Source organism: Dermacentor albipictus, chromosome 1 (assembly GCF_038994185.2).
Source record: "Dermacentor albipictus isolate Rhodes 1998 colony chromosome 1, USDA_Dalb.pri_finalv2, whole genome shotgun sequence".
Lineage (NCBI taxonomy): Eukaryota > Metazoa > Arthropoda > Arachnida > Ixodida > Ixodidae > Dermacentor > Dermacentor albipictus.
The window spans coordinates 115,805,896-115,819,839 of NC_091821.1; the positions used below are offsets into that span (position 1 = coordinate 115,805,896).

At 46.5% G+C, this 13,944-nt stretch overlaps 1 protein-coding gene across 2 annotated transcripts in view; it reads left to right on the forward strand.

The window, feature by feature from the left end:
- LOC135907846 (MARVEL domain-containing protein 1-like) overlaps nucleotides 1–13,944 on the forward strand; it is a 126,911-nt gene that overhangs the window by 95,403 nt on the left and 17,564 nt on the right. For both annotated transcript variants that reach the window (XM_065439598.2, XM_065439597.2), the window contains one exon: nucleotides 11,865–12,029. In XM_065439598.2, coding sequence (XP_065295670.1) covers nucleotides 11,865–12,029 — 165 coding nt within the window. The remainder of the gene's footprint in view (nucleotides 1–11,864; nucleotides 12,030–13,944) is intronic.

A 13,944-nucleotide genomic window follows, 5' to 3' on the forward strand; every position in this document is an offset into this window, starting at 1 on the left:
CGGCAAACGAACTGTTTTTGCTCCGGAAGCCTCGACTCGGGCACCTAATCGCACTAAACGCGTTGGCGACAACTTTCGTTTTAGTTTTCGAGAGCTGCACTGCGGTGACTGGAGGAGAGGAGATAAGAAAGCCTGTGACGCTGGCCTACCTTGACCTGCGCTTCCAGCGCCAACTCATGCGCGTGTCGCATTAATTCGAAGCACGAAGAGTGAAGCCTGTTGTCTCGCACCTCACTCACTGTCGGGGGAAGCTCGCCTCCTCTCAGGGTCTTTCGAAGCCGGCGCGAGTGTTCATGCTAGAATGTGCTGTTGGAATCTGTTGTTAGAAATCTGTTGCAAGGTAGCGCTGTGCTTCGTCTCGTGTGTCTTCCATTTCCGCGCCGTTGTGCCTGCGCTACGGAGATGACCGATACCAACAAAGCCATATGCGACTCCCATCGACTAGGGGATATATAGACCGCCAACGTTTTCGTGTCTTGAACGGAAACGCAATGGTAGACTCGAGAACATTAATTGTGGAGAGCGTCCCACGAACAAAAACACAACGTACGTGTACAGTACAGTACAGGGTAGCCAACCGGAGATAATCTCTGGTTAACCTCCCTGTTTTTCCTTTGTCTCTCTCTCTCTCTCTCTCTCAAAATCGATGACAGACCGCACGGACATGCACGTTTAAGCAGCGTTGAATTTACGCGGTTAATGATATTGGTGCAACTCCATTTGTGACACGTAGAATTACTAAGTTTTTTGAATTTATGGCATGCCTTTCCATACTAAATTCGTTATTCATCCTAAAACATGCTATTCACGTAGTCGCTCTCGGCAGGCTATGTCCTGCGTAATTATTTTATTTTTCTGCGCTTTACGCGCGCACTAAACACGATATAAGTACCGCTTGATGACGCGCCCGCGCGCTGTGGCCCCAGCGGTTCCAAAAATGACCCGGAAATAAAAAGAAGAAAAGAAGAACAGTGCGCTTCATGTCTCACTTGGGCACTGCAAGGCGTGATTGTGCTGGGAGTGTGGAGATACCGGAATGGGTTCTTCGGACAGATGCGGATTTCTCAGCCCCCAGCACATGAGTATACATAATTATGAACTGCTTAAAGGGGCCCTACATAAAAAGAAAAAAAAAAGATTTCTTGCGTGTTAGTAAAGCACTATTCAGCTATATCAAAAACACCACCCTCATACCCCGACAAGACGCTCGGCAAGACAGGAGAAGCGCAACAACAAAAGACGGGTGGCGATGCCTCCCTCCCGCACCAGCTCGCTGCGACGTCATAGATTTTGACAGTCTCTACTGGTTAGACCACATTGTGTGTTCTCAAGGCGCCAAAGATTGAACATGGCGAGTTTCGGGAACCTTTGCTGAGACAACGCGGCCTGAATATGAAAAAAAAAATTGAAACGCTTGACGTCACAGTGACGTACCGGCTTCGGGGATTCGGCGCGAAATTAAAAAAAAATTGAAACTTTGACCTTCGATTTCTCTTTTAATGACCAACCTAATATTTAGAAATTAACGACAACGGAGATTTATCCGTCTAAACTGATTCAGTGTTTTACTTTCGGGTCCCTTTAAGAGCCGCAACCGATGTGGCGTACCTTGGCTGTTCGGTCTTTCCAATCTACTCTCCTTTCGCGGCGTCGTTGCCCTCATCCAGCGGTAGCAGCGCTTGGCGGGCGGCTGATTAAGCGCTCGCCGATGCACGTCGCTGGAATCAAACGGCTCCTCGCTGCCTCCGTGCGCAATTTCACCCGCGCCGCATCAGTTGTCATCGGGATCAGCTGCCGCCCGCGCACGCGAGCGTTCGTGGCTGCACGGGGTGAGTAGCTGCGCCGCTCTGATAGGCCCGCAGCCCACCTCGCTCGGTGGGGGAGTCCGCTCCGGCGAAGCACGCGCCGGCGAAAGTAAGGCGCTCCCCTTTGTGGCCCCCCTTGTGCATCTCTTCGAGAGAGCGGCGCACTTTCACGCGGCCTGTAACGACACAGCGTGCACGAGGCAGCCCGTTCGCACGCCACGTTACTTCGCCCTCTTCGTCACCCTATACAGTCACAAAAACGTTCTTGCGCTAAATCTGATCGTAGCAATAGACGTGAGCTATAACGCGATGTAGGAAGTATCGTTATAGAGAGGACGACCAGGCCAATGGCAAAGAGCACTTGCGAACGAAAAGCTCCGTGAATTTAATCCCTGGTCCGCCGGCGCTATTCGGACACGCCTTGACACCTACTCCGACCGAAGCTGTCTATACAGCTGTCTATAACTTGTTCCAAAATTTAAAAATATGCGAGTGACGCGTAACTGGACAAAACCGAGGTAAAAGGCTCTTTTCCATCGCCCGAAGCGAGTTGGACATTTTTTTTGCCTAATTAGATAATTAGTTATTAAGAATGAAATAAATTCTCAAATAATATGTTTGTATAGAATTAATATTATTAATTAATTAACTTCTCAAATGTGTTGCAAGCAAGAAAGCGTGCAAAACACGAAAAACTACCGCGCGACTATAATCGCGCAGAACTTTTTACTTGTTTTTGCGTGCTTTTCTTTTAGCTCGGGGAAAAAAGAAACCTATGTAGCACGTATTGAGCAAATGAAAGATGTATCAGAAATTTTTCGTGATGGCCTCCAATTTTCTGATTGGCAATATTGCTCTGATTATATAATTTGAGAAGTTTGATAATTAATCATAACTAATTATGTACTTAGGTAAAAGAACATAGTCTGACTCGCTCCAAGCGACGGCAAACATCATTACCTTGGTTCTGTCCTGTCCAGCTACGTGGCACTCGCATATGTTTAAATTTTCGCACTATATAGTTACGCGGGACACCCTCGATATACGCCTCAGAAATTGCTCACACGAAGGCGCACTATACTTTAAGGCCTTCTGGGCTCTGTAAAACATTCAGATGTCTATAGCATATGCGAACATGTGCAAATGTATTCCCCGTGCGCAGACATACTTTTTTTCCCCTTTCGAAATAATGTTTGTGTTTATGAAGCGAAAAGAATATGGTCCGCTACAGATTGGATTTTCTCCCTCCGTCTCGGGATTCCGGACGCAATGGCCACAGATGTATACATGCCGCAGCGCTATAGGACTTTCTCAGTTCCCTTATACACCGGCTGGTCCGCCGCTGCAGCAGATTTGTGTTCGCCGGATAGTTATAGCGCACTTTACCTTTAGCACAAGCGGGAGAGGTGAGATAAGCTGTAAACGAACTTATATAAGATGCTTCACATAGGTGGGGGGCATCAACTTTGCTGACAACTCTCAGGCAGCGGCGCTTACACGTATCGCTCACGTTCCCTAAAAACATAACCGCCGGAATTGACGCGAAATGAGGCAACTTTGTTGCATTTTGCGTATTCGTTATTGTCGATATCGCGGGGTGTCTCGGAAGGTATAACGCGCACGCACACACACACACACTTACGCTGCGACGTGCAGCGGCTGCTCACTTACTCTGACATAAATAAGGAAAATTAGCCGGCTTGCTAGATGAATGCATTATCGATTGAAAATGATAAGATGACCCGCCGTGGTCGCTTAGCGGCTACGTGGTATTGCGCTCCTAAGCACGAGGTCGCGGGATATCAAATCTCGGCCGCGGCGACCGCATTTCCATGTGCACAATGGGGGCGCGTTAAAGAACCCCTGGTGGTCAAAATTATTCCAGAGTCCCCCACTACGGTGTGCCTCATAATCGAATCGTGGTTTTGACACTTAAAATCCCAGAATTCAAAATGATAACACGTAAGAAAACCGAGATTCACTAGGAAGCAAGTTACGAAAGAGCAAAATCATTTGAGAGCAAATCTACCTTGGAAAAGGAACTTCCGCTCTGTGTCATTCACTTCGGTAGGTTTATAAGCGAAATGCGTCCCGTGTAATGTATGCAAAAATAGTTTAAGAAAAATTGGAAGATGTCTATGACAGGAGACAACGAAGGCCTGTTTCCTGACACGCGCGCGAGACAATCGGCGCCTGCACATTCGTCGAAATACTTGCGTTATCACTTCACTTGGTATATTTTTTAATGTTACTTTAGCGCGCGAAAGTGCTCCGTACGCGGCTGAACCTGAACACGCCCGATGTCATCCGAAGGCTTGCGCGTTTTTTCTTCTTTTCTTATTTTTTTTTTCGGGCTTATTATAACCGTGCGTCGCCCCCTGTAAGGAGTGGAGGCCGCGGCGTCGCTCAGCTTATTTACGCTCACTTCCCACTGCACTTCGAACCTCTTAACGTGTGCCACAGGATTACGTGCTGCACGAGCGTCCTTACTCCACTTACAATGCACCTCATTCGGAACGAGAATTGTTCAAGGCGTTCCTCACGCATACACCTCCTCGAGACGCGTATATGCGCACAAAGCAGAAAGGACGGGGCCCGTTTTTTTACGGTTAAAGCGAGACAAAGAGAGTGGGGCGAGGGAAAGGCGGAGATAAATGGAAAATCTCTGCTACGCACTTGTGACTGCAAACGCTGAACGTGCCGCGGTTGTGAAATGGCCAAGCGCGCACTTGGAGCGCGGTGTTCCGTTTCCCTCGGCCTGTGGCCGTGCGCACGCTTTTGCGCACACGTTGCCGCGTTCCCTATGCCGCCCACCTTGTACGCGAGCAGCCCTGCCTTTCGCCTTTTTTGCTCTCTCGACTCCGCATTGACCGCGTATACGTTGGAAACATTTACTGCTTCTACTTCCGCCGCACCCTTCGTACATCGCGCGTGCTTCACACACCACGAACCAAATTTGCAGGCTTCGCTTCACGGCTGCTCTAACTCAGCCTGAAACCTTGCACTTCTATACTCGCGAGATAATTCAATATTTCCCATTTGACGGCCTGGTTCACCACTGCGTGAATATTTGTAATTTGCTATCACCGCTATAGTCGTAAACTGCGCTTGCATTCGTCGAACATGCTTGTTTGTTTGTTGGCGCTATCTAACTTTTCTCTTCGCTCACGAAAAATGGCCGTTTCAGTTCACATGGCGTGCAGTAAGCCCCAAGCTGAGTCCCGTACAAGGTTCCATCGACATACAGTCATCATCTTTGTATACGTGGCGTCACTGCGTATCAATTAGGTTCCCACAGCTGCTTATGATGTGACGATGGCGCTAGAGGAAAGTAATATCGGGTTTAATCTCTCATACGAACAGGCGGGTATATAGGGCTGGAGCAACAGCTTCCAGGTTTCTTTTATGGGGACGACATTGTGTTGCTAGCTAACAAGCAAAGTGATTTGCAATGTCTGGTTAATATCTGTCGACAGGAAGGCGAGAATTTAGGTTTGAAATTTAGCGTTAGAAAATCAGGTGTTATGGTATTCAATGAAAACAGTGAACAGACAGTGGCCGTACAGAGCCAGGAAATACCTCGGGTAAAAGAATATAAATATATCGATATGTGGATAAACGAAGGCATTAGATATATGGAAACACAAGACAAAACAATAACAGTGAAGGGATAGAGAAATGCAGCAATAATGAAGCACAGAGAGCTATGGGGATACAATAGGTACGAGGTGCTCCGGGGTATATGGAAGGGTGTAATGGTTCCAGGACTTACTTTTGGAAATGCGGTTGTTTGCTTGAAATCAGGGGTACAATCAGGACTCGATCGGAACCAAAGGTCAGTGGCACGCTTGGTATTGGGCGCTCACGGGAAGACTACAAGTGAAGCTGTGCAGGGTGATATGGGCAGGACTAGCTTTGAAGTGAGGGAAGCTCGCAGTAAAATTGATTATGAAGAACGACTGAGCAATATGGAAGAAATAAATGGGCTGAGAGAGTGTTGATGTATTTCTACAGGAAAAACATTGATTCACAATGGAGGAAAATAACTAGGGAGCTTACCAGCAAGTATGCAGCCTGTAGGGTGAGCAACACAGCAACAAAGAAGGTCAAGCGGAAAGTCAGAGAGGCTGAAATAATCTCATGGGTGGCGGCAATGGAAAAGAAACCTGCCATGAGTAACTACTTAAGAGGAAAAAACGAAATCAGGAAAGAAACCATTTATGATAACTCAAACGGAAGCTCATTACTTTTCGAAGCGAGATCGGGATGCCTTAGAACACGCACCTATAAAGCGAGGTATAAGAAGAAAGAATAAGCATGTGCTTGCTGCGGTAAAGCTAGGGAAACGACGGAGCATGTTTTATTAGAATGTGAAGATATCTGCCCAGCGGTCGATTTAGGCAACACTTGCCTCCTTGAAACCCTTTGGTTTAGCGAGAGCAGGGGGAAAGTAAACATGTCCGCAATAGAGAATAGTAAAATGCGATTTGAGGATTGGTGGAAGAAAAGTTCGGAAACGACAAACAACGGAGGCGTGTAAAAACAATTTACAATAGGCGTTCAGAAAGTTTGGTTATGGGAATTCATAGTTTTTTTTCATTCCTTTTTTTTTATTTTTTAACCTATAGGTAGGACATTAGGCATTATAATAGAAAGTGCTTGGTGGCGCAGCCCACCACCCCATTCCAAAGGGGATGCTCATAGCATCCATCTATCCATTCAATTTGCGCGCGCTGTACAAATTATACATTCTTCTGGCAACACATTGAGCAGATTTTCCGTGTTATGCATACCCACTGTGAACCAGGGAAGGCGTGCCCATCGTACCTTCCAACGGTACACTCTTGCGGCCGGATACGACTGAAGTACGAGGTGCAAGTGTCCGGTATATGTGTGCTTTGTAGCTTTTTCCAAACCAGTTGCTGCGAAGTATAGTTGTTCCGATAAAGTTAAACCAAGTCCTGTGCTTCAGAACTGCCTACACAGGCCCAATTCAAATGTGTTGGAGTGTTTTTTGTGGTTCAATGAGTATAATTGTCTTTGGCTCATCCTAGGCACTTTGCGGCAGCTATGTATAGGTTCCTTTCACACATCGTTTCGGGCCCCTTCGATAAAAAAATAATTCTAGCGTCTGGACAGAAAGAAAGTCGGCCTGCCAGCACAACGCCTCTATCTCCTAACGACTAGGCCAGAATAGCACATATACTTCTCTCACGCAAACACGAACGAGCTTTTTTTCAGACATATGTCACATGTGGCACGTCGCATAAGCACTAGCAGGAGCACGTGCGCATGCGCAGGTTTCGTATAAAACGCGCACGCGATGGCTAGTCAATCTCACCACTATCTTTCGCATGTATGGGTAAGTTGGTTATAAAAGAGTGGCTGTTAGCGCTTTGAGACACTGTGTTAGACTGCACCGCCTTCGGGATCGGCCCAGGTCACAAAACATGTAACGTTCTCGTGGAGGTCGAAAAAAAAAAATCTGCCTTCGTGGCATCATCGTCGTACTAACGTTATACTCACCATCTTGCTGCTGTTGTGAAACAATCGCTCGCGTCATACACGCAGTTGCTTGACGTACACAGTGACGCTGGTTCATCTGGTAACGCCTTGCAGATGCCCTAACGATGCTGGCTGCCAGCAAAATGCTTCGCATAGCATTGATTCCTGCAGTGCGTGGGATGTGCATATTTTTGCTTTGTTTTCTGTGAACGGGAATGGGTGTGCATGGTCTCACTTTTATGTGCTCGTGTATTGTTTTTCAAACAAAAGAGACGGCATCTCTGAACTCGTTATAAATGGAGTGCCTTACACAGGGGCGTCGCTTGCTGACAAACTTAATGAGCACTTTCTTATATCAGGGGCTTCAAGTAAATCTCAGGCAAGTAATTGTGAATTTACAACTTATATCACGTCCAACATCCAAAACTCAATCTTCATGTTTCCAACTACAGAATTAGAAATCTGCACAGTAATCAAAAACCTAAAAAAAAAACCCAGTGCATGTGGTGCTGATGACATTAAGGTTCAACCTATAAAATCCATCAGTCACATGATTAGTCAGCCACTTACGCATATACGTAACCTGATTTTGAGTACCGGAGTATTTCCAGATAAATTAAAAATTGCGAAAATCTCTGTCATACACAAGGGAGGTAATAGAAATGACATAAATAATTATAGGCAAATTTCAGTCCTACCAATCCTCTCGAAAGTAGTTGAACAAGTTATAAACACCAGGCTACTAAACTTCTGCAAGCGAAACGATATCATCGCCGAACAGCAATACGGATTCCAGAAAGAGAAATCTACTGAAATGGCGCTAATAAAAATTAAGGACAAGATAATAGACAACTTTGAGCAGAAAATATACAATAGGTGTTTTTCTAGACTTTAAAAAGGCATTCGACTCCATTAAGCACCCTATTTTACTGTACAAGTTATATAAATATGGCATTAGAGGAACGGCTCTCACATTAATAAAGAATTACCTCTTAAATCGACACCAGCACACGAATATTACGAATGCAAAATCCAGCTTAGGTCAGATACATTATGGAGTTCCACAAGGATCAATCCTTGGGCCGCTGTTATTTCTGCTTTATATAAATGATATAATTAACGTGCCCTCTACACCAGAAATAATAATGTACGCTGATGATACCAATGTATTCTTCTGCGGACAAGACCTAGAAGTCCTCCAAGTAGAAACCAATGTATGGCTGGAAAATTTGTCCACGTGGATCCACGGTAATGAACTAGAGTTAAAAACTAAAAAAACTAAGTACATTATATTCCACACTCGTAACAAGTGTATAAAACAAGAAATACTTATCCAATTTCGCAATGAATCTATCGAACGTGTAGCAACACACAAATTTCTTGGTGTCACATTTCACGAGCATCTTGACTGGTGGCCTCACATTGAAAAAGTTCGCACTGGTATATCTAGGTCCGTTGGTATCATGTATAAATAAAGAACAGTTTGCCTATCTGGCTAAAGAAACAACTATACTACACACTGGTACATTCGCGTTTCCACTATTGTCTTCTTGTCTGGGGCACAGCACCTAAAACAAGCATAGAAAACATATATTTATTACAAAAGAAATTTTTGTGCCTAATAGATAATGCACCATACCTTAGCCACACTGGCCCATTGTTTAGAAAACATCAGCTGCTTACACTGTGAAATGTTATAAACAAAAAAAAATAGCGCTAGCTAGTTACCTACAAATGCATTCCGATCCTACGGCTTTTTTTCATCAGTATCTAACAAAAACACACACCTACAACACGCGGCACATATGTTACAATAAGGAAAAAATACGTACGAACTACGGCACCCAGAAACTTAGCTACAGAATTTCCAGTTTTTTAAATGATCACCATCCTGCTGTAAACATTATCCAGGAAAGTAGATCATTCAAAGCTTTCAAAAATAACATCACTATGTATCTATTGTCACTGAAGGCATGACCACTCCTTTTGTTTTGTTTTTTCTCTTGTTTCTTACGGCATTTTTCCCAATTGTACACAAATGTTAAATATGAGATAACTTCCGTTTCAATGTTACCAACCACTCTGTATTTCCATCTCGTTTAGTGTTTATTTTCTGCGCTGAATGTCTTGTGCTCTCGAATGGGAGCAAGAAGGGCGCAGACTCCTTGTCAGGCATCCACTTGCCTTTTGGTCTACGCCCTAGGCAACTGTACCATACGTTGTCTGAATAAACTCATTGAAATCACCTTTTCGGGCATAGTCGAAGAAATCGTTGAAATTACACTTCGAATGCATGTGACTCTTGTTAGTCGTTGCTTCTTAAACGCGTAGTATTGAAGACGGGCAATATTTTAGACGTTACTAGAACGTATTCGCCAAAAGAAAGTATTTTAATTATCACTTCATTTCCAGAGCTTGCAATATAGTGGTAATCCAGAAGCGTCACAGAAAGGGCTGAAGTAGCAACATACAGTGCCTGATAAATTGAACAAGCGAAATGCAAATGCCTCAGCGTGCATTTTGCTCGTATGATAATTTTTTCTTTCATTAAAGGGGTGGAGACATCAAAATTTTCGTTCATGCGTTTGTTGATTCAAACGTTGCGTCATGCTTCAGGGAGCACGATACACACAGCGGGATTCATATATATCCGATAAATAATTTAATAATAGCATTATTATACCGAGCGATTTCGGTTTCGGTTTCTGGGCTCCGGGGGATGCTATGACGTCACAGAGGAGGAAACGCAACATGGCTTGGTCACGTGGGCCACAAAAAATAGTGACGTAAAACTATGCTGCGTCGTCTGCTCGCGCATACGAGTGCTCTGCCAGCAGAGGTCAACTGGCGATTCGAAGTGCATGTCGCGATTATTATAATTATTGCGAAGAGCGACAACAACGGTAAGAAAATATTGCGGCTTGTGAGAGTCGGTGATTCATTTCGAAGCGCCGTAAGCTTTAGCTTCGAAGTGAACCGGAAAAGGCCTCGTGACGATATCGGCGGCGCCGAACGATCAGAGGCGGTGAAGCTGCCGCCGGTGCACAGAGTGACCACTCCTCGGACGCTGATTGGCCGCGTCGCCGTACGGCTGCCTCACAAATGGGTGCCGGGCCCGTGCTCTCTACAGCTAGGAAATCTGGCCGTTCGCGAGCAAAACCGCCGTCGCACGGGGGCCCGCGAACGGCAAACGGCGTGCGGCGAGTTTCCGTGCCGGTAACGTGGACGGGCCTTCACACTGAGAAAGGCCAAGCGAAGCAGAGACCGCTCCGAGCTGCCGAACTATGCGACTATGCGAGGAGAGAAGCGGACAACACGAACGCCGCATATCCTGGTCCTTCTCAGAGTCGGCCGGCTACTGTTTTACACTCAAACGTGCAAAGGCCCGTCGGCACGGCAACTCGCTGCACGCAGTTTGCCATTCGCGGGCCGCCGTGCGGCGTTCGTGTTGTCCACTTCTCTCCTCCTGTGTCCGTGTCTGCACGCCTTACCCCTTCTTTGCATTAAGAAAGGATTTCTATATGCCTGTAGCTCGGTCATAGTGGAGGCTATGCTCGGTCGCTCGGCTCAGCAGGATCCGTAATCGTCATTTCATCGCTACTCATCATACGTCACGTTTTTGTGCTGGTGTGCTATGACGTCAATATTTTCGTTCCTCCTCTGTGACGTAGTAGCTGCCGCGCTAGCAATGGGTCTCGACTACGAGAAGGAGTTATTAATGACTTTTTGGAGCTGAATTAAAATTATTTTAAAATGTTTGCAGCGTCCGATACCTCGTTCTGGGTGTCCTTGCATACGGAAGCAGCCTGCAAGATGCTTTTTATAGCCTCAAAATTTGGTGTCCCAACCCCTTTAACGTTATGTGTTCAGGTAATTCGGCATCTCTGAAAAGTAAATGAACTATACAATTTACGCTCACGGCTGCGAACTATAATTTCGCGAAGGCCGTCGCTCACTATAGATAAGGGAACACCACTTTTTTCATCTTCTTTTATACTTTTCGACATTTAATATTGGTCTTTACAAGGCGAAATCTCAACATCCTTCTTCGACATCCTTCGCCTTCCCACGGTAGATGATATTTAGAGTTGGAGCATGGTTAAGTTGCGTAATAAATAGTATCTTTACCTTTTGTTTATCAGCATACGAGCACAAGAAAAGGGGGAGTGCGCTTGCATTTGCATTAAGTTAGAGTTAATACGGTGTAATTAACACGCTATGAACAAAACGTATCAAGCTGATCAGACCAGTGGCAACAGCAACTCTCATGGTGCGCAAGCGTATACGTTATGCGCAATACAGGAAAAACACTGGTTGCTCATACCGAGCAAGCGAAGGTATACCGAGACAGAAACAAGGTAAAGAAATGAACTCGCCAAGGGTTGCGCATATTTGACATAGTAATGAAAGCCTCAATCGGGCATTGATCTCGCGTGTCGAGTGTTCATTTGGCGCGGCGCAGCTCGCCTCAACGTCTCTGTTGGGCGGTGCGGGTGTTGTGCGCGTGTGTACGCGTGTGTGTATACATATAACGTGCGTATGTTTTGTGCGCAGCTGTTCGGCATGATCTGCCTGGGCTGTGCCTCCCCGGCGCTGATCGGCTACGCCCGGTTCTTCCTGTTCGTGGCGGCGCTCTGCTACATCGTCACGGTCCTGCTGTGCATCATCTACGTACTGGGCGTCAACACGGCCCTGTCGGCGCTGCCCTGGCTGTTGGGCGTGAGTACACATCCACCCGCGCGGGGCCGCGACTGCGCCTTGTAGCTTTCCCAGCAGCGTTAACTTTCATATATTGCTGCAGAGAGGCACTGACAAAACATGAAATTTTCGTGCATCAACAGGACTACGCGCGAGCCTGTAGCTAGCGTTGGAGTTCTGAGCTGACTCAGCGACGGTGCCGTGCTGATCTTGCTCAAAAGCTTTCAGGTTTCAGGGTCTGTCTGTCTCTCGTCGTGCGCTGCATATGATGCTTTACTTTGGTGTATAATCCGGTTAGCATGCAGTTCGTCACAGAAATGGTCTATGGTCTATTAGGTAGGACAGTGCATGGGGCCAAAACCGTTAGCGCACGCAATTTATTGTTAAGCCCTGAGCTAGGTCTCGAGAGAGCCGGTACACTGTCGCTGGCACACCCGTTCTCAGACATCCGATACACTTTGGGCGTCGTCGCGACGCTATCTAAGCACCGTACGTTCCCACGCTGTGATAAACTCGCAAGGTCCTTCTTGCAGTCCAGCGCGCTTTTTGTAGGCAAGCTCCGAATTCAGACAAGGCGGAAAACCGGACATACGATGGAATGACACCAAGAGTAAAGAGTAGTGCATCGGCCGTATTTTCTAAGCTTTTTCATTTCCTATTCTTTTCGCCCTTCATCATTAGCTCGTACGCCATCACGCCGTCGTTATGACTTGCATCGGCCACTCGGCTCGTGCGGCGGATTAGGAAAGGAGAAAAAATGAAATGTTCCGTTAAATACACGCGGGCCCTGGGACCGTGTTCTGTAACGTTTTTTTTCTTAACATGCGTCGCGCCCGCGCGCGCGTTTCTTTGCGTGTGCGTGCGTGTGCGTGAGTGTGCGTGTGTGTGTGTGCGTGTGTGCATGTGTGTGCGTGCGTGTTAATCATGATAGGTAAGTGTCTCTGATGTTAGCCCGTGGTCGGACCCTGTGCTCAAACGACAAACTCGTGTACCAACTAGCCTAACAGCAAATTCGCCTGATGTGACCTCTTAGGTGCAGTACATATAACTCTAGAGCTTCGCGTTCGAAGCTTTTATAGTGAGCCATATTTAGCTCCCTTAAACTTGCCCAAATAATTAAACCTAGAGCCGTTATTTAAGTATAATATTCTCTCTCTCTCTCTCTGAATGTGTGCTTTGATTACCATGTATAGACCTTCTTGTATACGCTGAGGAAGCCCTTTCATGGGAAGGTGGAAGCTGCGGTTATGACCGTGACCCTCGTGTTCCTGTTGCATCAATGCCCTTCTCCTTCCCGCTCCTCTCGAGAGCGCAGTTGAAACACAGCGACGCTACAGAGCTGCTGCCTTGCTCCTTCGCTCCTGCGTGAAATAAGCACAACGATTTCGACGTAATGCGGTTGCGTGCACGAAACAGCCACGTCGGGCTGCTTCATTCGCGTAGCATGTACACAATCCCGTAGTTGCAGGAAAGTACCTGACGCGCGGACAGTGACCACGCGGCGAATGTACATTCGCGGCGTTTTCACGCACGCGAGCATTATTGTGCAGCACAGCGACGTCGTCGACAAAGTGCGGCTTACGAAATTGCGAAAACTTCCTGGAAACTGGCGTTTTTGACATACGACGCTGAACAACGCATATTCAGGTCATTTGAAAAGGACCGAATGGCTGGAAGGCAAAACCAAGGACAACAGTGAATATCACAATGTGCATCTGTCCTTATAAGAGTTGCATGATATTTAACACGCAGTAAGTATAAGTTTCTGCACACTGTCGTTGTATGAAACCTACTTGCGTTAATAGAGAGTTTTAGAATAGGGGCCCCAAACGTTTTGGGGCCCCAAAGAAATAGCGTCGAAGCCACTGCGCATGCGCGAGACGCAAACTGCGTTTGGGTTTTGCGTTGGGAACGCTATTTCACCGATTTAGCGGGA